This window comes from Ursus americanus, chromosome 5 (genome assembly GCF_024610735.1).
Source record: "Ursus americanus isolate L20-20 chromosome 5, mUrsAme1.1.p, whole genome shotgun sequence".
Classification (NCBI taxonomy): domain Eukaryota; kingdom Metazoa; phylum Chordata; class Mammalia; order Carnivora; family Ursidae; genus Ursus; species Ursus americanus.
In genome coordinates, this window is record NC_142131.1 from 75,884,588 (window position 1) to 75,912,429 (window position 27,842).

General features: G+C 59.4%; 2 protein-coding genes across 2 annotated transcripts in view; both read right to left on the reverse strand.

The window, feature by feature from the left end:
- PHYKPL (5-phosphohydroxy-L-lysine phospho-lyase) overlaps window positions 1-8,694 on the reverse strand; it is a 33,998-nt gene extending 25,304 nt beyond the window's left edge. Inside the window, exons 1-8 of the mRNA XM_045794927.2 lie at window positions 8,555-8,694; window positions 7,567-7,685; window positions 6,360-6,519; window positions 3,252-3,326; window positions 2,591-2,678; window positions 2,397-2,513; window positions 837-919; window positions 351-576 (exon numbers count right to left, since the gene is read on the reverse strand). Coding sequence (XP_045650883.2) covers window positions 351-576; window positions 837-919; window positions 2,397-2,513; window positions 2,591-2,678; window positions 3,252-3,326; window positions 6,360-6,519; window positions 7,567-7,685; window positions 8,555-8,613 — 927 coding nt within the window. The 5' untranslated portion in view covers window positions 8,614-8,694. The remainder of the gene's footprint in view (window positions 1-350; window positions 577-836; window positions 920-2,396; window positions 2,514-2,590; window positions 2,679-3,251; window positions 3,327-6,359; window positions 6,520-7,566; window positions 7,686-8,554) is intronic.
- A 3,709-nt stretch (window positions 8,695-12,403) lies between these two features.
- The window catches only part of COL23A1 (collagen type XXIII alpha 1 chain), a 309,289-nt gene continuing 293,850 nt past the window's right edge, over window positions 12,404-27,842 (reverse strand). Inside the window, exons 13-29 of the mRNA XM_045794937.2 lie at window positions 27,369-27,422; window positions 26,754-26,816; window positions 26,269-26,313; window positions 24,813-24,890; window positions 23,112-23,165; window positions 22,420-22,464; window positions 22,064-22,153; window positions 21,159-21,221; window positions 20,737-20,793; window positions 20,498-20,524; window positions 19,445-19,507; window positions 19,306-19,359; window positions 19,077-19,103; window positions 16,026-16,079; window positions 15,755-15,841; window positions 13,884-13,922; window positions 12,404-13,443 (exon numbers count right to left, since the gene is read on the reverse strand). Coding sequence (XP_045650893.1) covers window positions 13,441-13,443; window positions 13,884-13,922; window positions 15,755-15,841; window positions 16,026-16,079; window positions 19,077-19,103; window positions 19,306-19,359; window positions 19,445-19,507; window positions 20,498-20,524; window positions 20,737-20,793; window positions 21,159-21,221; window positions 22,064-22,153; window positions 22,420-22,464; window positions 23,112-23,165; window positions 24,813-24,890; window positions 26,269-26,313; window positions 26,754-26,816; window positions 27,369-27,422 — 903 coding nt within the window. The 3' untranslated portion in view covers window positions 12,404-13,440. The remainder of the gene's footprint in view (window positions 13,444-13,883; window positions 13,923-15,754; window positions 15,842-16,025; window positions 16,080-19,076; window positions 19,104-19,305; window positions 19,360-19,444; window positions 19,508-20,497; window positions 20,525-20,736; window positions 20,794-21,158; window positions 21,222-22,063; window positions 22,154-22,419; window positions 22,465-23,111; window positions 23,166-24,812; window positions 24,891-26,268; window positions 26,314-26,753; window positions 26,817-27,368; window positions 27,423-27,842) is intronic.

Below are 27,842 nucleotides of genomic sequence, written 5' to 3' on the forward strand. Positions count from 1 at the left end.
CTGTCCCCAGACCATTCGTCCCCCAAACAGACGGAGCTCCTCACACATCTGCATCGGCTCAGGCACAGGGCCTGGCACAGAGCAGGTCGTGCCTGCTGGAAGGGAGAGCGGGTCTCTTGTATTCTTTCTGTGTACTTTACAAGGCATGATGTCTTGTGACAGTCTTTGGATCGATGCCGGTTTTATAAGGTGGTGTGTTTTCTCCTCTAACCGGCGGTAACCCCCGAGAACAGCATGAGGAGTCTCTGCACTGGGCACTGTGCTAAGCCTGGGGCCTGTGCTCACTAAGGACAAGCAGGTGAGGCCGAGCAGAACCCGCCGTGCTGCTGTGCCCCGGAGCCGTCACTCACCGTGTTGAAATACTCGACGCCGGTGGCTTCGAAGGCCCTGGCCACAGCTTGGGTTGTGGCCACGCACGCGACGGGGTGGCCGTTGCCAATGGACTTGCCCATGGTGACAATGTCGGGGACAAAGTCTTCTCCCTGCAGCTGGAAGGCCCAGAAGTGCTTGCCTACTCGGCCAAAGCCCACCTGAATCTCGTCTGCGACAAAGAGCCCTCCGGCCCTGTGGATGTGCCTGTGACAGAGGATAGACGGCTGACGCGTGGGGTCTGTGGTAAGAGGGATCGGACCAGGAGCTGGGGGGTCTTGGACTCCCAACCCTGGCTCTGCCAGCCGTAAGGTTGGGGCATGAAGCAGGGGGCTGGCTTTCTCGGGGCCACCACGATTTCTCAAAATTCGGGCCAACAGGCCAAGCTGAGGCTGGAGTTTGGAACAAAGGTCGGGAAGCCCCATTACAGTCCTGCCCTCCCCGAGGCCCCCCTGCCAGCTACTCACTCTGCTACCTCCCGGAAGTAGCCGGCTGGGGGCATGATCTGCCCCGCGACGCTGGGCAGAGACTCCACAAAGAAGGCTGCGATCTGCGGAGGAGAGAGAACGCTGGGGACACCACAGGGGAGGCACTGGGTGGTGTGCTGGGCGCGTCCTGCCAATGCTGGCTCAGGGCTGGCTCCTGGTGGGACGGGTCACCAGAGCTGCTTGTGTGGCCACTTCGGCCTCCAGGTCACATCTGGTCTGTGACTGGGTTTTCTTTTGGGCCGCAAACCAACTCTTAGCACGTGGAATTCTCCAGACTCCTTGTACTTAGGACGTCCCAGATGAAAGCCATTGATTTCTCCCTCATCAGCCTATTCCCTCCCTGCCCCGACTGGTGACTCCCATCACCCCCACCGAGAGAGACGTGGCCCCCGTCCGTGATCCATTGGTCAGCACGGCCTCTGCCTCTCCACCGTCTGTGCCCCCACGCCTCCCCTCCACCCGGACACACCTGCCTCCTGGCACAGGGGCCGCTTCCTGCCTCGGCCTCCCGCAGATGTCACCTAACGGGATGCCTCCTCCAGTCAGTCTGTCCTCCACCAGCCACCAGGGTGATCCTCGGTCCAGTCACTGAACTCATCACTGTCCTGTTTAAACCCCTTCAGTGACCCCATTTCTCACAGCCATGACCTCCAAGCTATGTCGGGTCTCAGAACTGTGTAAGAGACCACGGCCCAGACGGAAGGCTGATGGGGCAGGAACCGGCCACCCCTACTGCCCCCGGAGCCATCTCTTTCCTGGTTTTCTGTAAGCGGAGGCAAAACATCTGAAATGCACACGCCAGGCTCCCCTGATCTGGCTCTGCCAATCTTTCTGGCTTTTTCGCCTGCTTGTCTCGGCCGTACATCCTGTGTTCAGCTGTCACTCATCAGTGAGGCCTTCCAGAAAGCTGTCACGCCAATAGCTAACTCCCTCCCACTGCTGTTCTCACAGCCGTTGCTCCCCCAGACCCACACAGCCTCTCCTGTCTCTGCCCCTGTGCTCTGTCTCCGCCCCAACACCGTGGGGAGGGGGGGCTCCTATGGTAGCAGGCCGGCCCCATTCACGTGCATCCCCCCGTCTCGTCACTCTCCCTCTGACCCTCCAGCCCCTCGGCACAGCCTTTGTGGTCCTGTGCCACGGGGGTCCTGCCTGCCTTTCTCAGCTCCTTTCCTGCCAGCTCAGCCAGGCCCCACACTGATGGGGTTCCACCCTGCAGGCCACCCCTCTGCTTAGGATGCCTTTCCTCTCCTCCCCCAGCCCGTACCTTGAGTGCTAACCCCACCACTGCAATCCTGCAGCATCTCCTCCAAGGACCCTCCTTCGCGCCCACACCCGTCCAGCCCGGGCCCCTGGACTCCTGTAACACCCAGGACAGGTCTTTAGCTAAACTCTCTGCTGAGCACGTAAACCTCCTCTGAGATTCCTAAAGGGTGGGGCCCGGTTCCAGTGTCGCCAGGGCCCCCGCTATCCAGCACTGCGCTAACAACAGAGGAAATGACATTTGTCTTCTGTTCACAAGGCCTGTGCGGATGCGGTTACCTTCCTGCCCTTCTCCTGCACGCAGTTCACCACGCGCTTCACCTCGCCGGCATAGGCCCCAGCTGGATTGGGGTGGTCCTCCCGGTAAAGACCCCGGTAGGTGTCTGGGAGAGGTGCCTGTGGGGAGTGACAGCGCCGTGTCATCCGGGCCGGGGTGTGCGCACCGACCTGTTGCCCGCTTGGGCAGTGCATACCACATGGACCCACTCCTTCTGGCCATCCAGGTCTCGGAACTTGTAGGGACTGATGTCGATCAGGGAGCTCAGGTGACCGTGATAAGCACTGAGGAGGAGAAAGAAGGGGGGCTCAGGCCCGGGTGGCACGTACTCTGTGCCCTGGCCCTGACAACTGTCTCCCCACCTCGGGAGCCACAGGGCAGACCAACCGGACATAGCCCCTGAGTCCTAGGGCTGGGAACCAACGCAGGCCTGGGAGCCTGGGAGCAAGATTGCTTACTAGCTAGGTAACGGTGACTAATCATTTGATCTCTCGGGGTTCAGTGCTCTCCTCTGTGGTGGTAGGGGGAGTGGTTTTCTCCTACAGAACTGTAAGGAATCCCCAATGGGATAATGCTCTAGCCCGGGCCTCGTGCACAGCAGATACTCAATACTGTGAGGACAATTTTAATACCTAAAACGTGGAGCGAAGTCTCACCACCTTACAAAGCATCCTCTGCTCCCAGAAGAGAGGCCCCGGGGGGAAGAGCCTCTGTACGTGGGGGTGTCTCTATGGCCAGGTCTTCATGCTTCCCTCCAGGAGCCCGGGCCCCTCATCCTCCTGCCCAAGGCACTCAAAACTAGAGCCTCACTGAGCCCCAGTAAGTGGTGGGCCCAGGCTTCTGGAAAGGGCACTTACTGGTCTAATACCACCACGTCCCAGTGTCCCGTGTACTGGCGGGCCAGCCTCAGGGCCAGGTCATTGGCTTCTGACCTATGACAAAAAAGGAGGGCACTGCTCACACAGCTGTCCAGGGCTTTCCTCCCAGATACCTGCTTCCCACAGAGAAACCCGGAGGGAACGAGGATCCCTTCCAGCAGCAAGAAGATTCTCAGAACGCCATTTGTGAGTCATTCGAATTCATTCATTCAATGAAAATTTTATCGAATGCCTTCTATGTGCTACAAGCTGGGCGGGGGCAAGGAGCATGTCAAACGGTCCTGGCCCTTCTGGAACTTACATTCTAGTACGCGTCATGAAAGCCAAGCCAAGTCAAAACAAAACAAAAACAAAAAAGGAAAGGATGATCATTTTGGTAAGTGTCTCGAAGAGAACCACACAGGGCCTTCCTGTAGATAAAGGGGTATGATGGGCTGAATGGTGTCCCCCCAAATTCCTATGTTGAAGCCCTAATCCCTAGCACCTAAGAACATGACTGTATTTAGAGATAGGGCTTTCAAAGAGGTGATTCAACTCAAAAGAGATCGGCAGAGCGGACCCTGGGCCCTAAGCCAGTCTGACTCGTGTCCTCCTAAGGGGAGGAACTGTGGACACACAGAGACACAGGTAGTGTGCAGGCACAGAAGACTGAGTGAAAACACAGCAGGAAGGTGGCCAATCACAAACCAGGCAGATAGCCTCAAAGAAGCCAAAGCTGCTAACCCCTTCTTGTTGGATGCTGGAGAGTAGGAGTAGGGGAAATACATTTCTGTCACTTAGGTCTCCCAGTCTGTGGTGTTGTGTTACAGCAGCCCAACCTAATACAGGGGTCAGAGAAAAACTCTGTGAGGAGATACCACCTGAACCGAGGCCCCAGGGGGAAGGTCCTAGGCAGCGTGAGCAATATGCTCAAAGGCCCTGGGCAGAAAAAGTGCTCAGGTGTGCTCAGGGAACCGAGACAGCACAAGGGAGGCCGGGTGCAGCACGGGAGAGGAAGGGGGAAGACACTCAGGGGCCCTGCACACAGGGCCCTGGAAGGTGCTGGATTTTCTTGTCAGTGCTGTGCCAAACTAATGAAGAGGGTTTTGTTTCTATTTTAAGATTTTATTTTTTAAAGTCATCTCCACACCCAACATGGGGCTTGAACTCACAACCCCGAGATCAAGAGTCATGTGCTCCACCGACGGAGCCAGCTAGGCGCCCCTGGAGAGTTTCAATCGGAGAAGGGACATGATTTAGCTTCCACCTGGGGAGGAAGCCTCTGGCTGTGTGGGGGACAAGGAGGAGAGCTAGGACATCATGGAGAGCAGAAAGATGGACGGAGGTAGAAGACAACCTGGCGTCAGACGACGGGGACACGCTGGGGGCCTGGGAGGAGGGTGCCTGGAGCAGAGACAGGGTGAGGATGGCAGTGGGGGGGGATGTCATCCTGGGAATGCCTGGGAGAGCCAGTGCCACGGTCCCACACCAGGTGTTGGCAGAAGACAACCAACTCCTTTCGGACACATCAAGTCGGAGACGGTCCAGAAGTCAAGTGGGTGGTTGGAACCTTGAGGCTGGAACACATGGGAGGCATCTGGGCTTGAAACACAAATTTGGGAATCACCAGCATGTGGATGCATGTAAGCCCATAGGAACGGATGAGATCATGCAGGCAGAGGGCTCAGAGAGACAGCTGCTCGGACCGGCCCTGAGCAAGTGAGGAGGAGCAGTGGGCTGAGGAGACAGGAGACGGAGGCGTGGCCAGAAGCTGGCAGAAACCCCGGCGCACCAAGTGTCCTGGAAGCAAGACCAGAGAGGACTTCCAGAGAGTGGTAACGCTGGCTCGGCTGCTGAGAGACAGAGTAAGACAAGGACAGCAAAGAGACCGCTGGATTTGGCAACGTGGAAGTTCCTGGAATCCAGCCTGAATGTGGTGGAGTCAACCAGCCAACGTCCCTGCCCCCACTGCCCAGCCCAGGAAGCTCTGACTCCTGGACCCTCTGACTCTTGGCTCTTCCCGGAGAGGCTCTGGTTCCGGCTTTGCCTTCTCCCACGTGGATGACCCTGGGCAAGCTGGATCCTTTCTCTGAACTACCGTTTCCTCATCTGCAAAGCGAAGACGGGAAATTCTACTTCCTAGAAATGACCGGGGACTGGTGCATGAAGGTGACAAGGATGATGTGAATACTCATTACTATAAACCAAACGCCACGATGCGGGGTTTGTGGGAGTGTTCTCTCCCAGGCAGGCTGGGCTGGTTCTATGCACACGTCATCGTCTGCCACTTCTGTCCCCACTGCCACTCTGGGTGTGAGCTACCATCACCTGTCACCTGGCTGCTGAACTGGTGCCTAACCGTGTCCATTCTCGCTCTTCCTCGGCCCCGATGACATCACTTGCCTAATTAAAACCCTCAGATGGCTTCCTGAATGCTCAGGATAAAAACAAACTTCTCGCTTGGAATGTGTCTGCTCCTACCTGCTCCTCTCCCTTCGGGTCCTCAAGCGTGCACAGGGCCTTTGCACAGGCTGTTCCCTGTGCTGAGGAACCCTGACAAGAACACTTCCAACAGGGTGGGCGGCTTCCTTCCTGCTCATCAGCTCTGTGCCTCATAGCGCTCCTTCAGGGTAGCCTTCCCTGACCCTTTCCGAGCAGGCCCAGCCCCCCACCCCCAATTGCTTCTTGGCCTCATCAGGCCTCTCACTTCTCCTCCAGACAATGAACTCCCCTTAGGAATTCTGCATTTCTGTGACGTTTCTGTTCCTTACGAGCGACTTGTGGGCAGGGACGTCGGCCGTAGCCCCCCAGCTATGCCGGTGTACTCATAAGGCAAAAATAAAGGAATGTATAACCTAGGTAAGCCCCAAGGACGATCATGGAATAGAGGAAATGGCACGCCTTACGAAGAGACCAGAAAACTGGATCCGACAGAGCCAGTGCCCAGGTCTACAGGGTCAGCCGGGGCAAGGCTGCCTCTCCCCCAGCGCGCACTGGGTCCGCCACACAAGGTTTCGCCTGCGTGAGCAGTTCTGTCTGTCTCCACCGTCTCACCCTCTGGCCTGGTGCCGGGTGGGGGTGGGGGGGGGCTGGCCGAAGTCCACTTACCCAGAATTCAGGAAATAAAACACACAGAGCTTCTGTGGGAGGGTCTCTGACAGCCTCTGCGCATAATCCACGATGTTGTCGTGCAGGTACCGGCTGTTGGTGTTGAGCACCTGGTTCTGTCCGTGTGCTGCCTGGACCACGAGAGGGTGGCAGTGTCCAACTGGGAGAGAGCCACCTCCGTCACACAGCGGCTCTGCTCAGCCGGTCCCACTGGGCCTCCCCCAGCCCCAAGCCATAAACCCAGCCGGAGGAGAGCAGTTGTGCGGGAGAGGTGGAGAGGAAAGAGGGGAGTCTCAAGACGCGGTGTGTGTGTGGGGGACAGAGATGCCGGTTCTGGAAAGGGAGACCTGGAAAGGAGTCCCTGAGATTCTGGCAGAAGAAAAAGAATGCTGGCAGAAACCCTACCTAGAAAATCCTTGTCTTTAGGGAAGCTTCTGGAGGCCTGTTCGACAAAGACAGGATGTGGGGAGTGTCTGTCGGCAGGCTTGACTTCAACTAGTCAGTGGGGGCTGGAGGTAATGCTGATTGCCAACAGCCCGGATTATAACAGTGAACATGTGTTGAGAGCTCGAAACGTGCCAGGCACACTCAAAGCAAATTATCTGAATTAACTCACTTATTTCTCCAAAACACCTTGAGATGAATAGCTAGTATCATCATGTCTATTTTGCAGATCAGCAAACCGAGGCACCGAGAACTAAGTAGCTCGCCCAAGATCATAAAGTAAGTGGAGGGCAGGGATATGAACCCAGATAGTCTGGACCAGAGCCCCCCGCTTTTAACCTCTATCCCATTTACCACTAATGTGCCTGGTGGGTCACAGACTCCCTTTCGTTCCACCAGCTCTGGCGGCCCCACCTGGGTAACTGAATTCCTACCTCAGTTTCCTTAGCACCTGAGAAAGTCCCTGGGTCTAAAGCGCTGCCATGACCCCCAGCACCTGGCCAGGGCCCTGCTGTGTGGCTGCTCATGGCCAGGCTGACTGACGCTGAGTTCACCATCAGTCCCAAGTGGGACTGGACTTCTGTCTGCTTCAGCACAGCTACCACTTGGAAACTCAAGAGTGGCTACACCAGAAAGGCTGGGCTCCTCTGCTCAGCTCAACCCAAGCTCTCCACACCTTTCTGCAATCTCAGGATCCCCCTGGGACCAGGTTCACAGCCTCAGCCCGCTCCCCTGCCCTGCCAGCCTGAGGGATGATACCAACCATGAGCCACATTGTTGATACAATCGAGGTATTCTGCACCCTGTTCGTCATACAAGTACTGTCCTTGGCCCCGGACAATCTTAATAGGATCCTCCGGATAAAAGAGTCTGCAAGAATCGCTGTGGGGACAGCAAGAAGTGGACACCATGTCTGAAGACCTGAAGGGAAAAGTCCACCCACCACAGCCACAACCCCCTTCCCCGCAATTTCTGGAAGGGACAAAAGGTTGAAGGGCACAGCGGTGCTTCCCTGCTTCTAGTCCCGCACCGTATAGGTGGCTGAAAAGGAGGAAAGTGATGGGTAAGAAGCTGCTAAAACTGAAATTATTTAAGTCATTTGCAAAGGCTACGGCCTTGCTCATTTCTGCACAGGCCCACGTCACTCCCTTGGATCCCAAGGAAAGGTGGCTGCCCCAGACCCACGGGGGCTCCTTAGGGCAGTGTTTCTTTGCTGGGATGGGTGTGAGGGAGGGCGCCCCCATCAGGTGGCTGGCGCTCAGCCCTGAGTGGTCCTTGCCAGCCAAGCGTCTCTGCCACCCCGCTGGGTGTCAGCCCTAAGCTCCAGCCAGAGGCTGCCTCACGCCCCAAGGGGCGCGGAGAGCCCCCCTCACAGGTCACGGGTAGACTTTCTCTAAGGCTTCTTGGGAAACGCTCCTCCCCCCATGCCCACCCTCCGTCCGAACTTTCAGTCCCTTCCCGGGTCACCCTCAGGCCAGGCCCAGGTCCTGGGGGCGGGCCAACCCTGCGGGAGGTACTCCCAGGTGCCAGGACAGAGGCCTTCTCCGAGGGGCAGAGGCTGCCCAGAGTCTGGCAGCGGCCGCAGCGCGGGAGGCGGCCGCGGGGGCCAGCTGCCGGCTGCCGGGTCTGGCGGGCCGGGGAACTGGAGCCCGCTCGAGGCCCGGGGCTGGAGTCCCTGGGCTCCGCGGGCTCCGCGCCGGACGTGCGTGCGTCGTGCGTGCGCGCACCGCCCCGCGCCGCCGTCTCGGTACCTTAGCAGCCGCCGCCGCAGGGCCAGAGTCTCGGCCTTCCCGCGCGGATCGGCGGCCATGGCACCCGGCGGCTAGTCGCGCGGAGACGCTGCGCGGAGAAGCCTCTCGCGCGCTCGGCCGCCAAACCCCGCCCCCGTCACGGCCCCGCCCCTTCCCCGTCACGGCCCCGCCCCCGTCACGGCCCCGCCCCCCGTCACGGCCCCGCCCCCGTCACGGCCCCGCCCCCGTCACGGCCCCGCCCCCGTCACGGCTCCGCCCCCGTCGCTCCCGGCCCCTGCGGTTTCCCTCCCTGGGAAGGGCTCCCGGGTGACCCCGCTGCTGTTCCGGATCCCAGCAGAGTTCTGAGCTCAGGGCTCCGTCTCCGAGTCGCCTTCCTGGTGTATGAAATGGGTTGGCCCGTGAGCGTTAACTGGGAATGTGTCACACACCTGGTCCAGGGCCTGGTTCACAGCAGGAGCCTCAGGGTAGGAGAGGAGATCTTCAATGCTGGGCCCGACCTAGGACCTCCCAGTCTCACGCAGTGTCACTGCTGGGACTGACCCAGGGAGCGGGTCATGGGCCTGTTAGAATCCAGGCAGGGTGAACAGAGATGAATCAACGCTAAGAGAACACAGCGTTGAGACAGGAAGAGAGTTGGGAGGCCTGCTGGGCCTTACCGTGCGTGGGCAGGAGAGACCCAGGCCCAGGAAGGACAGGGGCTGTGTTCCCAGACACACAGCTAGTGTGCAGCCGAGGCTGGACTCCAGCTCGGCTCTGTCAGTCCAGTGAGTGAGAAGCAATCGCTGGCCCCCAAGGGGCTGGGAAGCTAGGCTACCAGAGACATAGCCCCAACTGGGGTGGGGCCCCGGGACTTTCTGCCTTCACAAACCCAGAAGGAGGGACCTAGGTTGTGGCCTGAGCAAGCTGAGGAAGGGGAGGTTCCTGCTGTCCCTCCTGTCACCTTTCATGAGTCTCAGCCCTCTGCTTTGCCCGCTCATTGCTGATTTCTTCATCTCTTCCCCCCATGCTGTAAAATGCTTACGGTATTTATTAAAGAACATTTTAAGTTGTGGTAAAGTGTACGTTCAGTGACGTTAAGTACATTCACTTTGGGCAACCATAGCCACCACCCATCTCCAGAACTTCTCTGTCTTCCCAAACTGAATTAGAAGGAGGTGGGGGAGGGAGAGGCTGAGAGTCCTGTTTGGGCCCCATCCTTGGCCCTGTCTCTTGCCCAAACACAAGCCTCTCATGGCCCAGCGCAGCTCAGAGAAGTCAGGTTGGCTCAGGGACTGTCCCTGCCTTGGGATAAGGGTGAGAACGTTGCAGTCAGGCCCAGATCATAGCTCATCTACTCCTGGGGTATCTGGGTCCAGGAGGAAGTACAATGAGGCTGGGGGTCAGAGCAGGCTGGGCCATTTCCAGGGCCAAGAGTGTCTCCAACAGGTTCAGGACCACACCAGGAACCTTTGCCATCTTCCTGCTCGGAAAAGCCCACTCCTTGCCTCTGGCCCCATGCTCAGCATTCCTCCGTTACCTCATGTGTGGGCTTCGAGGTACCGCTGGAGGCCTAGAGGGCAGGGGGTGGGAGGAAGGGGCTGAATCCGGATTTGAGTGCCAGCAGCATCCCCCAGTCACTGTGACAACCATAAGCACCCCATGTGCTCCTAGCAGTATCCTGGGGATCGGGAGGAAGGAGGCCTGGGTAAGCCTCCTCTTCCACCTCAGTTCATCTGGAAAAGGGGGTAGTAATCCTTGTGGTTAGTCTAGCAGCCATGGCTCACAGTGGGGCTTGGTGTATGTGCTTCCCTCGCCTCTGAAGGGGTTAGTCTGAGGCAGAGAGACACGAGGCTCTCGGTCCTTGAGGCTCAGCTGTGAGCCGGGAACAAATCCCAAGTCTCAGGTGGGATCTCAAGCACATCATTCATTCTTCTACAGTCTCTTGCCCCCCAGCGCAAGCTCTTGGAGGTCTCCACCCGCTGGCGCTGTACTTTGGGGTTGTGGTTGAAATTTGCAGACCTGAGGATACACGGTATGAGGCCACAAGGGGGCAACAGTGGGCCATGCATGGCCTTGTCTCCCCAAAGGCGCTCAGAGGTCTGGGGAAGTGGGAGTACGTGGTTTTCACCCCCAGGAGAATCGGCCTGCCCATCACTCAGCATCTTGACACTGTCTGGCAGACTCCGTGCCCTGCCAAACAATTTGGAAGGACAAACTGGAGGCTATCCAAGAACCTGGGCCCAGTCTGCCTGTCACCCTGTCTTGGCCGTGCATCCCTGGGCAGGTGACGAACTGCTCAAGAGCCTCAGTTCCCTCATACGTAAAGCGGAAACAGGGACACGGATCACATAGGCCCTGGCCTTCGCAGGACTGGTTATGGGATCCAGTGAGTCACCTGCGTGGAGGGAGGCGCGGATTATAAACTGTCGAGTACATTCGATTCGTGAGGTTCTGCTGGGGCTCCAAAGGATGCTTGGACACCCAGTGATCTCCATCAGAAACCAGAGCCCCACTGTGCTTCTGTCCCTGTCTGTTCTCCTGACTTCCCCGGTGAGCCCCACTATTGGCCAACAGGCAGCAATGGCCTGCCACTCATTGCCAACAACTTAGGGAGACAGAGGCAGGGACTGGGTACTTTCCTCCTCCCTAGCAGCACATGGCTGGGCCTCTTCTGCATAGCGAGGAGGCCACATAGCTTGGTCTGGGGAGGACCCAAACTGTGGCCTCCTTAGGTGCCAGCCCTCGGAGGAAGAAGACCTGAGACCCCATCACCACAGGCCTATTCTTGTCTAAACTACTCTGGATGTGCTTGGTTTTGTCATCTGTGAAATGGGCGCGTTCACTGGGCTCCTCTCCCAGGGTCGTTATAAGGACTTGCTGGGATGAGGGAAGTAGAAACGCTCTGCAAGATGGTGGCCCTTGCTTGGTTTAGACTGGGGACAAGGGAGGGAACTCAGACCCACGAGCGCCTCCTGGTGCCTGACCTGTTGTCCTAGGGGCCAAGCATCGCTGTCCCATTTTTTTTTTTAAAGATTTTATTTATTTATTCGACAGAGATAGAGACAGCCAGCGAGAGAGGGAACACAAGCAGGGGGAGTGGGAGAGGAAGAAGCAGGCTCCCAGCGGAGGAGCCTGATGTGGGGCTCGATCCCATAACGCCGGGATCACGCCCTGAGCCGAAGGCAGATGCTTAACCGCTGTGCCACCCAGGCGGCCCCGCTGTCCCATTTTACAGAGGACGTGGCAGGTTTGAATTTTCTAACCAACAGCTGCAACAACATCTACCATCCCACATTTTCTCCTTCAAATACGGTGTTTACACTTTTCCCTTGCATTAGGGTGAACCTCTGATTCTGGTAGGACGTGATGCCACATGATTTCTGAGGCTTGGCCATAAAAGGGGACATAGCATGCCACTGGTGACCTGAGACACTCATCGTGGGCATCCCTGCCGTGAGGAAGCCCAGACCACACAGAGAGGACCCAGCTGACACCCAGCAGTGGCCACCATGCATGGGAGAGCTTGAGTGACAACACCCGGCTGAGCCCATTACCCCCAGGACGGTAAGAGAGAACTATTGCTGTTTCAGGGTAAGCTTTGGGGTGATCTGTCACGCAGCAGTCACTGGTCACTGGATCAGAGGGGCATACAGGGACTCCGTGGCATGAGTGAGTGGACACAGGGCTCAGCCATGGTATATGGCAGGGCCAGGCCTTGGGTCTTTCTGACTCCAAACCCTATCTTTGCCCTGACCCCCTGAATAATCCTCCGGTTTGTTCCTCTGGCTTCTGGGGTGGCTCTGACCCAGGGAGCGTCCCACTGTCCCTTCCCACCCAGAGGGGCTCAGGGGCAGTCTGCCAGGACAGGCATACGCAGACACACATTGGGGTTTATTACACGCAGTGATATCCATCTATACAGAGAAGGGAGGCAAGCCGCACGGCTGGAGGTGGCAGCTGGGGACCCTTGTCAGAGGTGGGGAAGCCTCTCCCCTCAGGGCAACGGGCCCTCTTCATCTGCACAGCTCATCCGAAGGACCAGGTTTGGCAGGCTGGCCAGAGTCCTCTCAGGTGGAAGGGTTGGGGCCAGTGAGACCCAAACTCTGAGCTGCAGGCCAGTCTCCTTGGGCTGGCAAAGTCCCATCATGACCCTCTTCTGGGTGCTGTGAGACCCACGGGAAGCAGCAACCACTCCCGTCAGGGCCCCGCCGTCCTCCGCACCCGGGGATCGTGAGGCTTCTTCACAGCTGGGTCCACGGGAGGTGGTTATGGTGCTTGGGCCTCTCTTCTGGGCCAGAGGACGCACGTTCTCATGGCAGGCTGGGCTCCTGGGGCCTCCTGAACTCGGTGGGAGCTAGACCCGCTGGGGGTGCTCCCCACAGCTCCCAGCATCCAGCTGCAAGCACAGGGCAGGAATCTTGTCCTGCCCTGGAGAACCCGGGAGCCAGAGGGGCCCCGAGGGGTGTGGCTGAGTCCAGAGGCCAGAGAGGCCGGGACAGTTTCATTTACTGTCTCAGCCCTGGGCCTTTCTGGATGGAGTGGGCCCCAGGGCTCCAGAGCTTTGGGGGGCAGTCTCTCTGCTAATCAGGTGGCTGAAGGCCCAAGCCAGCATCTCTGCAGCCTCTTCTGAGCCAAGCGCTTTCACCCTCGTCTCCTTCCCGGGAAAGCCGAGTCCCAGGCTGCCCCCCGAGGACACAGTTCCCCTGGACTGGCCTGGCCGCTTTCCTGCCAGCTTCAAATGCTGATCGTTCTGGGGCTGGGCCAGGCACCTTCTTGAATGTTATAAGGCCACAGGTGATGCAGCCCATGAAAAAAGATCAATATATTACTGTTTTTTGTTTTTGTTTTTTTACAAAAATTAAAAACGTCCACACGCATCTGTACAGGCTGTGAGCTGGGTGCGGGGGTCACTGGAAGAGAAGGGAGAGACGGAAGGTGAGGGGGGAGGCCCCAGAGGTCCCGCCCTGGTCTGGGCATCCCGTCCTGCCCATTTCTTCTAGAACAGGCGTGCCCCCAGTCCTCTCATCCCCAGCTCACTGCTTCCACCCCCTCTCAGTGGGGCAGTTTGGACAAAGTCCTAGGGTGTGTGGGTGGCTTTGCCCCGGCTGGGCCAGGCACTGAATGAGCCCTGAATGACCGCCAGGGTCGGCTGTGCCCAATCACCCAGGACCACGGCCTCAAGCCTTGGGCCATCCGATGGGAGAATCAAAACTAGGGTCCTGGCATCATGGGGAAACCCGGCTATCCAGGCACTGTGTAGAGACCTGCAGATACAAGCCCTGGGACCCCCCCTGCCCCCCGTTGTCCCCCTCCTCCCAGCCTGTCCTAGAGACTCTTCCCTGCGGGGTACCTGATGCCAGCAGCCGGGCACGGGCAGCCCATCGGGGCCCTGGAAAAGAAAAAGGTCTCAGTGATGGGGCTGGGGGACTGATCAGCTCCCTGTACTCCATACACTCTTGCCCTGGACATCAGGAGGGCAGCCCCCGGTGAGGGCAACCCACACCAAGGCAGGGCTCCAGTGCTTGTCCACCTGGGCAGTCGGGTCACTACAGAGAGACAGGAGGGCCCCCCACTGTGCTTGCTCTGCGTGCGCCCCTACGGGACTTTGCTTGTTGGGACACTCGAGCAGGGGACGGAACGGGGGCACTGGAGGATTGGGGATTGTGCTGGAATCTGCTGGCCGGGAAATCGACACTCCTGACACTGGCTCTGGCCTCTCACGCTGGGGGCCTGAGAGCTCTCGGGAGTTACTTTAAGAGTGTCTGAAGGACAGTTGAGGAAGAAGGGTGCCCCTGCGGCCTGTCCTGCTCCCTGTGTGGGTCTGAGCGGCAGACGGGGCAGGCCGAGGCTCTCAGGGTAGAAAGTGGAGTGGGGGGGTGGGGGTTGTATGGGGTACCAGCAATGCCAATGCTGGCTCAGCACTCAGATGCAAGGTGGGGTGGGGCGGGTTGCCTCAGGCAGCCTGGAGCACGGGGGAGCTGGAGAGGGACAGTGGCTGACCTGTCAGTCAGCTTAGAGTCCCTAGGGAACCCCGGCACAGAAAACACTTCACTCTGTAGTACCCACGGGAGCACAGCCCCCAGACCTGCCATGCACACCCCAGGGGCGCAGGCTGGGGCCCAAAGGGAAGGGGGAGGGAGGGGCTGGAAGGAAGGGAAGACAGGACAGAGGAGAGGGGGGTCAGAGCAGTGGGCACAGGCGCCCGCAATGCCCAGCCCAGCACACAGCACAGCACACAGCAGGCCAGATCTCATACCGCAGGGCAGGGCCCCCCGGAGCCCGGCGCCCCTCGCTTGCCTCCACATTTAGGATTCTCCTGTTTCAAAGACAAAGGCTGAATGACTCGGACGGAAGTCTCGGCCCAGGGCCCACGGTGAGGCTGGGCCACCGTGTCCCCTTGGTGTCCCCGCATTTTGCGTGCATGCCATGCCTACCACTCTGCTCGTCTTGTCTTTTTCTCATTCACCCCTCAAGCCACCTGGGGATACGGATTAGCACCCCCACTGCATGGATGAGGAGAATGAAGAACAGAGGATCAGGCCTCTGGGGTGCCTCACTCCGATCCCCCTTTTAAAAGGCAGCCGGCACGCTTCGGGGCTGGGGGGTCGGGTCTGGCTATCTGCTCAGTCTCGGTCTGGAAACGCCCTGCTCTGTCTTTCCTGTCTTTGTAGAGCTCCACGGAAGAGTCTGACGTGTGAACCCTCCCAGCCCTCCGGGGAAGGGAACGGAAGCGTGGGTCCTTCAGGCCTGTGGTCGGGTGGGCCATCAGGAGCTGATGTGCGAGAGAAGGAAAGGAGAAAGGTGTGGGGAGCAGGGAAGGATTCTGGGGCACAGAGAGGAGGTGCAGGGGCCAGGCGGGGCCACTCACACCGGCAAAAGCCTCCTCCTTGGGACCCACACCCAGAGAGGTAAGGGCATCCTAACCCCCTTTAGGGCCAAGGAAGCTGCGAAAAGAGGGGCGGTGACGCAGGCAAAGAGTCTGCCCCGGGACCCGGCCTCTGTGTCTGTGGAGGGCGGGTGGGTCCCCTGAGCCACGCCCATGGAGGGGAGTCAGGACCAGAGCGAGGGGAGCCTCCACGATGGCAGGGACCCTCCACGATGGCAGGGACAGCCATGGGGGTCTCGCTGCAAGTGAGCTCTGAGGACAGACAAGACTGGCCTGAGCCCGGCCTGAGGCGGCGAAGACCTGGGCTGGGGCTCCCACTCTGCTCCCACACGTACCACAGGACATGGCTGGTCCAGGCCCGGCGGTCCCGGCTCGCCCTTCTGGCCCTTCACACCTTTTCGGCCTGGGACGCCTCGCTCCCCCTGCACAAGGAGGGAAATGAAGGAATGGCCATGGCTGCCGGGCCCAGGACCCCTTTTCCACCTCTCAGAGGGATGGGCCTCCAGCTGGCAGCACCCCCTGTCCTGCTACCACCCCATCCATCCCAGCCTCCCCTTGCCCTGGCTCCTCTCCTGCTGCCCCCCCTTCTCTCCACCTGCTCCCCACCTTCTCTCCACGTTCGCTCCGGTCACCTTTCTCTCCTCGGGGTCCAGGGAACCCCTGGCAAAAGGAATAAAATGAGGTTTGAGGTTGGCTCTTGGTATCTGTTCATCTCACTGCCCCCCCTCTTCACTGCTCCGCCCCCGTGCGTAGTCAGGTAGTATGAACTGGCCCCGCTCCAGCTCCGAGGTGACGCGTCAGCTGGGTGCAAGGCTGGTTTAGAGACAAGCACGCATTCAGGACACCAGCACTGCTTCCTCCACGGGAGAACAATGCTGGGGTCTCTGGACAGACGCCCTCATGCAGAGCCGCTGGCGAGGGGCTTTCTCTCATGTCTCTGTCCTCTGCAGCTGGCGCTGGCCCAAGAGAGGCCAGGGACAGAGACCCAGGAAACTCGTGGACGTTTGTGTCACTGTCTGCCAGACTAAGAAATGCCGACCTCTGGTCTCTGCCTTTGGCTTAATCTCTTATGCCCTTACCCGCCCATCCATCCATCCGTCCGTTCGTCCATTTGTCCATCCACTCATGAAACAAACATTTCTAAGCATCCACTAGGAACCACATTGTGGGCTGGATACCGAGGACAGGAGAAATGGATTTGATGTGTCTTGCCTCTCCCCCGTTTTATTTTCTATATCTTCGGATGTTTTGACATCTTAACGAACTTGCTGGCCAGGGACAGGCTGCCCCTCCCTTGTGCCCGCTCTTGGGGGTAGCAAAGGGCCGGTCTGGGAGCACGTTTCATATGTAAACCAACATTCCCTCATCACCCCCTTTATCTGCCTCTCACGCATGAGCTGATACTTCCCCTGCTCGGAATCATCCCCAGGCCAGATACCAGGAAGCCAGGGCCTCCCTTCCAGCCAGGAGCCCGCCTGCATTGTTCATACTCGCCTGTCCTCAGCTGTTTCCTGTGCCTGGCCTGCCTTTCCCGAGGGAACCCCCATAAAAGCTCTGCCCCCCACTCCTTTCCTCCCCCAACCAAACCTGGTTTTTCCCCACGGGGCCCTGCATAGCGAGGTGAGCCCTTCCCTCGGGAAACATAAGTAACCCACTCTTCCTTCAATGGCATTGACCTCTCTGGGTCGTCACTCGGTCACCTTCATAAATTAAAACCCCGCAGGGACAAATGGGACACTTCCCTCATGGTCTAACGTGACAGGCAAGAGGGCATAGAAGATGATGGTCAATGCTCAGTGACCCGGAAAGAACCAGATGCCACAGGGTCCCGGGGAGAGGGGCTGTCCTATCCGGGTGTGAGGTCAGGGAGGCTTCTGATAGATTCCCCACAGCGGCTGGGCTCGGTGGAGTGGGCCTGGGGCCAGAAGCTTACCAGGTAGAGTGGGTGGGCATGGCTTTGAGATGCTTCTCTGAGCCATGAAGGCCGCCGAGGCCACACTCCGCAACCTCGCTGGGTCCAGAGCCTGAACAGGATTCAGCATTGGCTTCTTCTCTGGACCCGACTCAGGGAGGGAGCACCGTCCTCCCAATCAGAAACTCTGTGTGTCTACAGCTGCTCTCCAAGGGGACATTCTCTCCTTCCAGTCCGGGGTGGTCACCAGAGTCCCTGCAGCCCTGATTCTGGTCACCTTTCCCCTTGCAACAGCTGCTGGATTTTCCTGGGGACCACCCTCCCTTCTCATAATCCACTGACTCCACTCCCACTGCGGGAGGGAGCATGTGATCAGGCCTGGCCAATCAGGGCACTGTGCTTCTTACGGCTAAGTGAGCTTTCAGCATGGACCCAAGTGGGGCCAGTGAGAATTGATGAAACTTTTCTAAAAGAAGAGAGAGTGAAGCACACAGTCTTTCTGCAGGGTTTGGGTCTGGGGCTAATGTCTCCATCCCATCACCACATGTAACTTGAAATGACACTCCCACAGTGGGAGCACAGAGAAGAAAGCACGAGAGGCTAGGCTGTGTGCGTTGTGCATTGTCCCTCTGGATTTTTCAGTTAGGAGTCAGTCTATGCCAGTTTGAACTGTTTTCTGTTGCTGGCAACCCCAAGACACTTGATCCAATCAACTTTGGGCTAATATTTCTTCTCCTCTCCTTCCTACAGTAATGTCCTAGCTGAAGCTTCATCATCTCATTAGGATATGCAACACTGCTCTCCTCACCTTCCTGTTCCAATGCATCACCCTTCCATCCAGTTATCCACCACCCATACATTCGCCACCCATCCATGCATCATCCATCCATCACCCATCCACCCACCATCCATCCACCCACCATCCATCCATCCATTTACCACTCATCCATCCACCCTTCATCCATCCACCATTCATCCATCATCCACCCATCTTCCATCTACCATCCATCCATCCATCACCCATCCATCCACCATCCATCCATCCATCCATCCATCCATGCACCCACCCTTCATCCATCCACCCATCATCCATCCATCCACCATCCATCCACCCTTCATCCATCCATCATCCACCCATCTTCCATCTACCATCCATCCATCCATCACCCATCCATCCACCATCCATCCATCATCCACCCATCTTCCATCTACCATCCATCCATCCATCACCCATCCATCCACCATCCATCATCCATCCATCCATCCATCCATCCATCCATCTATGCATCCACCCTTCATCCATCCATCCATCCACCATCCATCACCCATCCACCCATCTTCCATCCACCCATCATCCATCAATCAATCCATCCATCCATCCATCCATCCATCATCCAACCACCCATCTTCCATCCACCATCCATCCACCCATCTTCCATCCACCATCCATCCACCCATCTTCCATCCATCCATCCATCCATCCATCCATCCATCCATCCATCCATCCAACATCCATCCATCCACCTATCACCCATCCATCCACCCATCGAGTACCTACTCTGGGCTGTGAACCAGACTTGGCACTGAGGACACAGGGGGAACCAGTCAGTTCTCAGCCCCCCAGTACCAGGCCTGGGGAAGGGGGTCACGTCCAAGCCCCACAGATGGGATTACTGTACGGCCAGTGCAAGGGCAGAAGCTACACGCAGGAGGAGGCTGATCAGAGTGAATCATGAGATACTTACGTCTAGTCCTGGCTCCCCGGGTCTTCCCTGAAGAGAAACAAAGGGGACATGTGAGGGGCCGGGGAGGGGGTGCCGGGAGCACTACTGCTGGGACGCTCAGCCTTGTGAGTTGTCCACAAGCCTGATTTCTGGCTCTGGGATGGTGTGGTGCAGGGGGTTGAGTCCCCAAGGCCGAGTGACAGCGTGAACGTGTGGCCATACTTGGGGGGCATTAAAGGAAGGTCATTACCTTCTCTCCTTTGGTTCCTGGCAGCCCGATGAGGCCTGGCGGGCCAGCTGGCCCCTGGGTGGAAAAGGAATGGGTCAAGAGGCATGACAGGTACAGGAATTAGTGTCCCGGAGGGATAAACAAGGCTCACGACACTCACAGGCGGGCCGCTGGGGCCTCTCTCACCCGACACACCCTTTTCTCCCTTTGCTCCGTCCAAGCCCTGGAAGCCAAGAGGAGACATGGGTCAGGGGCCAGGGCTCAGACAGACAGCAGGACAGGAAAGCTGGGGGCCTGAGTGTGAGCTGGGGTTTGCAGGGCAGAGGAACAGATGCCAGGCTCTCACGGGCTTGACCCCGGCTTCCTTCCAGGGCAAACAGTAACCAGAGCCCACCTATGGGCTCCCTCACACCCATTTCGTAGATGAATAAAGAGAGGCAGAGAAGGGGCAGGGACAGGTTCAGCTGCACAGCCAAGAAGCAGCACAGCTGAGGACCAGTCAGGTTTCTGAGCCCCAGCCTTGGACCTCATCCCTGACAGCAGCTGCCTCGTCTAAACACGATCTGGGGAGGCCGTGGGACCAAACAGAACCAGGAGCAGCAGCACATCTGCTCGGGCCACATGCTCGGCCCCTGGGGCACAGCTGTGGGATTCATGACTGCGTCCCGCTGGCCTCTGGGCTGGGGAATCAGAGAGGTGCCCCCCCCCCCCCGCCAGAGTGAGTGAGAGAGAAACCAGGCCTAGCAAGCAGTGAGGCCAGCTGGCCTCCCCCACGCGGGGCACACGGGCAGGCCACACGCACGGTTTTAATTCGAGAGCAGAGAACATGACATTATGTAATAGACACCGAACCCAAGATTTCATGTCCAGGCTGTGGGCGCTTGAGAGACAGATGTGTGCATGGGGGGTGCGGGGGGAAGGTTGCAAGGAAGGGGGGCATGGCCCAAGGAGGCAGAGGCAGCAGACGAGGGCTCGGGCAGAGGGACAAGGCGAAAGAACAGTGTCCCAGTGTGGGCTTCGGGGGCACGAGCTCTGAGGACATCAGGGAGGTTGCACTCCAGGGCATTCAGAATGGTCAGGCCCTGGGACAAGGCCGAGCTGGTCTGGGGCCAAGTGTGGGGCTCTCACTGCCCACTAGCAAGGCTTTCTGGAACTCTCCAGGCTGGGAGTCTGCAGTGAGGAGAGGGGTTTCCACCCAGGCCCCGGAACTCACCTTGGGACCCTGGATTCCCTGAAGGCCCTGCAGGAGGAGAAGAGCGGTCACAAAGGCTTCTAGGCCGCTCACTGGCCCTGTGGCCCTGACCTCTGCAGCCTCCCAGACCCAGGTTCTGCCCTATTGCCTGATGTGCCCCCTCCACACCGGAAGTCCTGTCCCTCCCCTTGGGTCACAGCTCCAGGCCTGGGCTCACCACCCTCTGCATATCTCAGCTACTTCATGCCAAATGTTCTTACCGTGGGGCCTGGGGGACCAGGGGGGCCGGGGGGCCCCGGCGCCACTATGATCTGGGCCTAGGAAGCAGTCAGAGGTGGGTTAGTCACCCCCGCCCCGTCATACCTCGCTCGCTCACGCTTGAACATACCGGACATCAGATGAGCTCTCCTGGGAGGGCTGGGCTCTAAGCCACTGGGCTGAGTCTCCTTCCTGCCCCCAGGAGGACACTGCCTGGTGGGGGGCCCAGGGGCTGGCCTCTGGGGTTCTCAGATGGGCCTCAGTTGGAGGACACAGCCCGAGGCACCCTCCCCCACCGCCGCCCCCTCCCTCACTGCCCTGGGTTTGGGCGGGCCAGGTGGCCTTTCTGTCCCAAGGTTCGGGGCCCCAGCTGGCCTGGACCGGGCATTGAGGGGAGACCTTGGTCCTCAGCAGCCGCCCTTACCAGGCTCTCCCGTAGGCTGTCAGATGCCGACTCTCCCTTCTCCCCCTTAGGGCCGTCGGTGCCCTGCAGATAGGATGGCCTTCAGCCCTCTCTGCCCATCCCCAGACCCACCATCCACGGTGGTCAGCACCTCCCCTTCCTTCCCATGAGGCCTCCAGCTGCAGCGATGAGTTGGCATTGGCAGCTTGAAGCAGTTTCCCCTAAACCAGTGACACGCTCTGGGTGCCCAGCAGGTGGCTGTTTGGAGAGCACATTGACCATGGTATAAATTATCTCCTGTAGGGCAGGGGGGCACCCAGGGGCTCTGGAAGCAAAAAGCTCTCTAGCTGAGGGAGGCCCACGGATGGACACCAGATGCGAAGAGGGGGCACCTGCTGGCTGCTTGGACCCGCAGCTCTCCCCGTCCGGCCACAATGACCTTGACGGTGGGTGTTTATCACATGGCCAGCCATCGCTCTCAGCCCTGTCCTGCAGGTCCTCATGAGTGGGAGATTATCATCCCCATTTTAGAGGTGGGGAAACCGAGGCCCAGGGAGGTTAGGACACTGGCTTGCAGGGTTCCAGAGTCAGCAGGAGACAGAGCAGGACGCAAATTTGAGTGGTCGGGGTGGGCTTTAACCACCTGCCAGCTCTGTTCCACCTTTGCGGGGGCCTTGGGAGGCAGGCGGTAGGTCCTTGGATGGAGGAGGAAGAGCGTAGGGAGGCTCAGAGAGTCCAAGCAGCCTGGGCTGAGTCAGAACTTCCTTTCAAAGGCTCAAAGGCTCAAAGGCTCGGTGCCCCCAGGGCTGGGCGGAGTTGGCAGGGCCCCAGCGGTGCTCCCCTCCCCCATGGCTGCTGTGGTAGGCACACATTCGCCTTAGAACCCCACATGGGCAGAGTAGGGCGGGTCCCGCGCAGCCACCTACCGGGAGGCCCGACAGGCCCATCTCGCCCGCCTCCCCTTTGGGTCCCGTCGGCCCAGCCTCTCCTGGGTCTCCTTTAGCTCCTTTGGGACCCTGCGAGCCACAAGAACAAGGGGTTGGTGGAACTCAGCAGGCACGCTCCCTTCCCCCACCCCAGAGGGTCCCCAGAGCTTATCCTGGCAGGGCCAGACCCCCACCCCCACCCCCACTTCTTCATCGTGGGTCCCTGCCTCTGGCCCAGGTGGTGAATGCACCGAGGGGCCTGGATGAAGACAGGGGTGCAGGGTGGGCCGGCGTGGGAGGGGGGAGGGAGTGGGACTGGGCACCAGCATTGCCAAGCAAACGAAAGGCCCAGAGACCTTCTCTCCATCGATTCCCGGGGCCCCAGGCAATCCCAGCTCGCCCTGGAAGGGAACAGAAAGCAAGGGAGGTTGTGGTGTCCTGTGGTCCCCGAGAGGGCCTTGTGGCTGAGCTCCCTCCCTCCGATCAGCACGACGTCCCTGGGTCAGGTCCCTAAAGTGGGTTGGGTCTGGAAGGTGCCCACTGGGTGCCCAGCCCCGTGCCGGGCACTGACCTCCTCCTCGGCTCCTCTTGGCAGATGCAGACCAGGGCTAGAATCTACAGTCTGGGAGGTTACAGCTTTGGAAACTGAGGCTCCAGGGGATTCAATGACTCACTGCAGGCCACACAGCCCAGGGTGATGGCCGGGACCAGATCTCGCCTGATTTCCAAGTCTGGGCTCTTTCTCCTGAGCCAGCCAGACAAGGGGGTAAACGATGTGTACAGGCCATCAGGATGGCTATGTCTGTCATTTATGGGACCTGGGGATGTCCTGAGGGTTTATGCATGTGAATGGGGCTTCCAGGGAGGAGCTAGGGCCACGAGGAAGGCATCCAGCTTGGTTAGGAAGGACCAAGGCCACTTTGAGCCCCCAGAAGCCGGGCCGGGATCCCAGGAAAGAAGCTGAGTGAGCATAACAGGGAGGAGAGGGGAAGTGGGTGCTGGAATTAAGGGGCTTGGAGGGGGCCACACAACGGGCCAGTGAACTCACCTTGGCTCCGGGGATCCCTGGGGGCCCTGGGGGCCCCTGTGGCCCGGGAGGACCCTGTATGTGGAAGTCAAGCTGGTCAGTGTTTATTCCGGTCCTCCCCTGCATTGCTGGCTCACCCTTTCCCCCCAGGGGCCGGGGCTCTGTCCGGTTGGCCTGCAAAAGGGTCTCATAGCTTGCTTCCCACCCAGTAAGGTCAGGCAGGCCCTCTTATCTTGTGGGGGGCAGGGAGGGGGCACCAGGGACTGGGTGGGATCCCACGATGCCCGCTGCCACAGTGGGTCCAGAATCCCTCTGCCTTCAGAGCTCATATCCCCCAAACATAGATTTCTTCACAACACTCCCCTGCTCAAGAGCCTGCAATGGCTCCCTATGGCCCCTTGCAGCCAGCATAAATCCCCGGTTGGTGTTCAAGGCCAGCCAAAAATGTTATCACTGACAGTGGCCCAGCACTGCCCTCCCTGTCCCTCCGTGAGCTCTCTGCCCATCGGCTCTGCAGCCTGCGGTCTGCAAGTGCTGGAGAGTCCTGGGTCGCATGAGTAAGGGACGGCACCTGCAGCGTCTCCAGGTAGGACCCCGCTCCCAAGCTCCCGCTCCAGCCCAGGCTTCTCACAGGCCACCTGCCCACCATGGCTCATCGTCACCCTCCAGACTCACGTCCCCTCTTCAAGGCCGCACCTGCCCAGCCCCTCATCCCAGCGACCTGCCCCTCCTTGCCGGCACCTCCACTGAGACCTCTCTGGTCTTCCTATCTTCCTCCGCCCGCCCCCCCCCCCCGCCGGCCCGGAGCCCACCCACACCCCACCGTGGCCTCTCTGCCTCCAGCTGTCCCCACACCTTCCATGCCATTCCTCAGCTAGCCTGCCCACAATAGCACTCGCCGGATCAAGAACCAACTTCGGCAGCTCACTGCCCAGCAGCTGGAGGCATCATTCCAGTCTGGCATCTAGAATCTACCTCCTGGCTCCCCGCACTCAGGCTGCTTCTCCAAGCGGGGGCCTGAACACGCCATGTCTGTGCATGCCCTCGGCCCACACCACACCACAGCACACCGTGCGGGCCCGGGGGGGCCCCAGTTACCGTCAGCCTGTACTTCCCCGAGGCCCACGGGAGAGAACTGGAATGGAGCTCTGGTGGGGTCAGGTGCCGAGGTCCAGTCTGGTCTCTGATGCCTGCCCCTCGCCTTCCTGAGCTCCCTTCCCTGGGAGCCATGAGCAGCTGGACCCAACCCCTCTCTCCACTGGTGATGCGCCCCAAGTCTGTCGGCCACCGGGCAGGGCTCAGCGGCCGTGCATCTCCTGAGGCTCCTTGGGGGCAGGCCTGGCTGCTGGCATCCATCCCCAACAGCTACCAGGAGACCTAGCTGTCCAGCCTGTGTTCCCCGGGGAAGGTGCCAGAAGGCCTTGCTGGGACCGGGCATAAGGAAAGGCTCTGCCTCCTGCCCCTGAGCAGGGAGCTTCCCTTTTTGCTTTGGCCTCCGGGGAGCTTGGGGCCACAAAAACCATGTTCATGGCAGCTCTTAGCATCATGGGGGGCTCAGCACAGCCCTGATTTCCTCATCAGGCGCACCTGGTGAAGCTGGGGTCTTTGTGCTAAGCTGCCCTCCGTCCCTTGTGGAAAGAAATGCAGGATTGATACGCAAAGTATGTGGTTGTCTCCTCAGGACAAGACCCAGGATGTGTCCTGGTCCTGCCAGGAACCTACCCTGAGGGCATCCAGGATCCTGCCATCGTAGTCAATCACCACTGTATCTCCTTGTTCGCCCTTGAGGCCCTGGGGACCCTGAGGCAGAGGAAGAGTTAAGAATTTCAGTGCAGAGCCTTGGCCCTCTCGTCTCTGTCTCAACCAGGGACCCTAGGAACCTGGTCCACGTGGAGGAAGGTCCGTGTGCCATATGCTGACTCAGCTGTAACCCGATGGGACCCCTGTGAGCTCATCTCTAGCATCTACATGGCCACGGGCACCCCGTTCCCTGAGAAAACGCTCCAGGGGGCGGGTAGCAGGTGTCGGGAGGGAAGGCGCGGGCCCGGAGCCAACAGAGGAACATGACCGGTCCGGCTGCTATTGGGTGGGAATTGAAGTCCACTGAGGTCTTAACCCAGAGCTCTCCAGGGAAAATAAAAGGACTCACTTTGATGTGAAGTTCTTCTGATTTTTAAATGTCAGCAAACAAACACGCAAAAATCAACACACTCCCCCGAATGCCCAGACACGGTGTAGACCAATTTCAGCTATGCCAGCTGGATCTCACCCTTGGGGCTCTGTCTCCCAGGCTCTGGCAGGGGCTGTGCAAGCTGTGCACTTGTAACGAGCACACGTCCACCCAGGCCTGCACGCTCACATGTGCATACAACTGTCTGCGGCCGCACGTGTCCACACCCACCTGTCCATACCCGCTCGAGCTCGGCTGCTGGCCCTGCCCTTCCGCTCCGAACCTCCCTCCGCCTCAGGCAGCTCTCTGCTGGGCCCACCGTGAGGACCGGCAGCACTTTGGTCAGGCCTGGGGCAGGCCCCTTGCAGAGGGCCTGGGGACCCAGGCCGGGGCCTCACTTGCCAGCAGCCTCCGTGGTCATGGTCCGTTTGCACAGAATCCCACACTCAGCACCTAATCCAGCCCCCACCACCTGCGTGACCAGGCTGTGGGCTTAACCTTGTTTTTTCGGAGGAGGAAAGCAGCCTCCGGGGGCATGAGGGCGTGTGATTGCTGGAGGCCACCGAGAAGAGAATAGGATCCCGGATGTTGACTTAAAGGTGGGTTGATAGTGGCTGGTCACAAAAAATTGGAGACCACCCAGGGAGGCTATGCATCTGAGATGGGGACAAGCCTCAAAGTGGGGCAAGGCACCCCGCAGGGGGAGGGTCCCCCCAGGAGACGCACTGAAGGGCTGTGCTTGAATATGAGAAGACAAGACTCTAGGACGGCAGACACTCACCTGGGAGGCCTTGTTTGCACAAAAAACATGCGTCTTTGAACGTTTTACCAAAAGCATGTACTGTGAGATGAAAATTTTAAAAATCGCTAATGAATGATTTATTTAAAAAAAAAAAAAGACTCCCATTTCCTGGAGCTCTGCTGCTCCTCTGGGGTCTCCGGGGGATGGGCGCTTCTGAAGAACCCGGGCCCCTGGGTCCCCTCAGTGTGGTCAGAGGGGAGACTCACCCGCAGTCCCGAGGCTCCATCGGCGCCTCGCTGGCCAGGCTCTCCCTGTGGAGACGTGAGGTTGTAGCCATGTGCACACGGCCGCCCCACGCCCCTCCAGTCTTCTTGTCACCAGAAAGCTCAGGGCCCACGTGCTGGAGCCCCAAGGGACTAATGTACTTGGCCAGCACCCCAGGAACTGGGCTCCTGGAAGGACGGCCTATAGGAGCCTCCTCGGGCCCCACGGTGTGTAGAGATGGGCCACCGAGGGAGATCTAGGCTTTGCTGGCTGCAAGACGACTTAGCCACATGGCTGAGCTTGGTGGAGGCTTGCCACTTACCCAAACCCGTGGCCACCCCCCCCACCCCCAGGGCCAGCCTCTGACAGCCTGTGGAACGAGACCCCAGGGCCCACGCCCTCCCGGGACTCCCCAGTTAAAAGCGCAAATGGAGGCGAAGCCATATCACCCCAGGATGGGGGCACTGAGCCTCTTGTTGTAAGGCACCTTTGGCCCTGGGGCGCCGTCCACACCATTTTCTCCTCGAGGCCCCACGTTCCCTGGCTCGCCCTGCAACAGAGACATTTGCAGTGAGTGAGCGCCAGGGGCTGCCTGGGCCTGCTGGCTTTGAGAGATTCCTGGGGGATATGCCTGAAACCCCCACGGGTTGAGAGGAGATGGGCCTCAGGAATCCCCCCACCCCCCCGCCAGGCCCTGGGGACTCTGGACCACACCACCTCCTCTGGTCTGGATCTTGGCAAATAGTTAGGGCCGCTCAGGGGCTCAGGAGACATTTTGGAGGCAGGCTGGCCATCTCCATGGTGTGGGGGCGCAAGGATGATACCCTGGTCCTAGCCTGGGGACAGGATAGAGTGGGGGCCCCCTGAGATAGGAACTAGGAGGGCCTGAGGGTGTGCGGGAAGACAAATGGCTGGATGGGATGCTCCGTCCTGTCCCGTGGCAAGTGGGGCCCGGGGCCTTCCCTCTGTCTCTCTCGGGCCTGCCCTGGGCGTCAGCACGTGCTCCCGCTCTGTGAAAGGTCCAGCTGCGGGCCTCACCAGACAGATGGGAGCCAAGGGAAGTGGGAGGCAGGGGTCCTCTGGGCGAGGCACAGGTACCTACCTTGGGGCCTGGGGGTCCAGGGAGCCCTGGCTGGCTTGGCGTCCCATCATCCCCCTGAGGAGAGAGCAGTTGAGGCTGCAGCCCTCAGGCCCGGGATACTGGCTTTGACCGTCTCCCCCACCCCGTGCTCCCCTGCACTCCAGCCCTGTGCTGGCAACAGCACTGGTCACACGGGGTCGGGACAGGGGTGGGGCAGGTCCCCCAGGGCCAGCCCAGAGCACGTGTCAGCAGGTGCACACCGAAGGAAGGGGTGGGGCAGGTGGAGGAGAGGGCACTGGTTCCTTCAGTCAACACGTATCTTGTGAGCACTGTCTGTGGGCCTGGCAGGTAGGGTCCCTGCACAGTGGGGGAGAGAGGGGCCTGAGGGCAAAGAAATATCCAGATAAACACATGGAGCCAGGCCAGGAGGTGGAAACAGTGCTGGGAAGAGAGTGGAAGAGGGTGGTGGGATGGAGGGACTCGGAGGGACGGTCA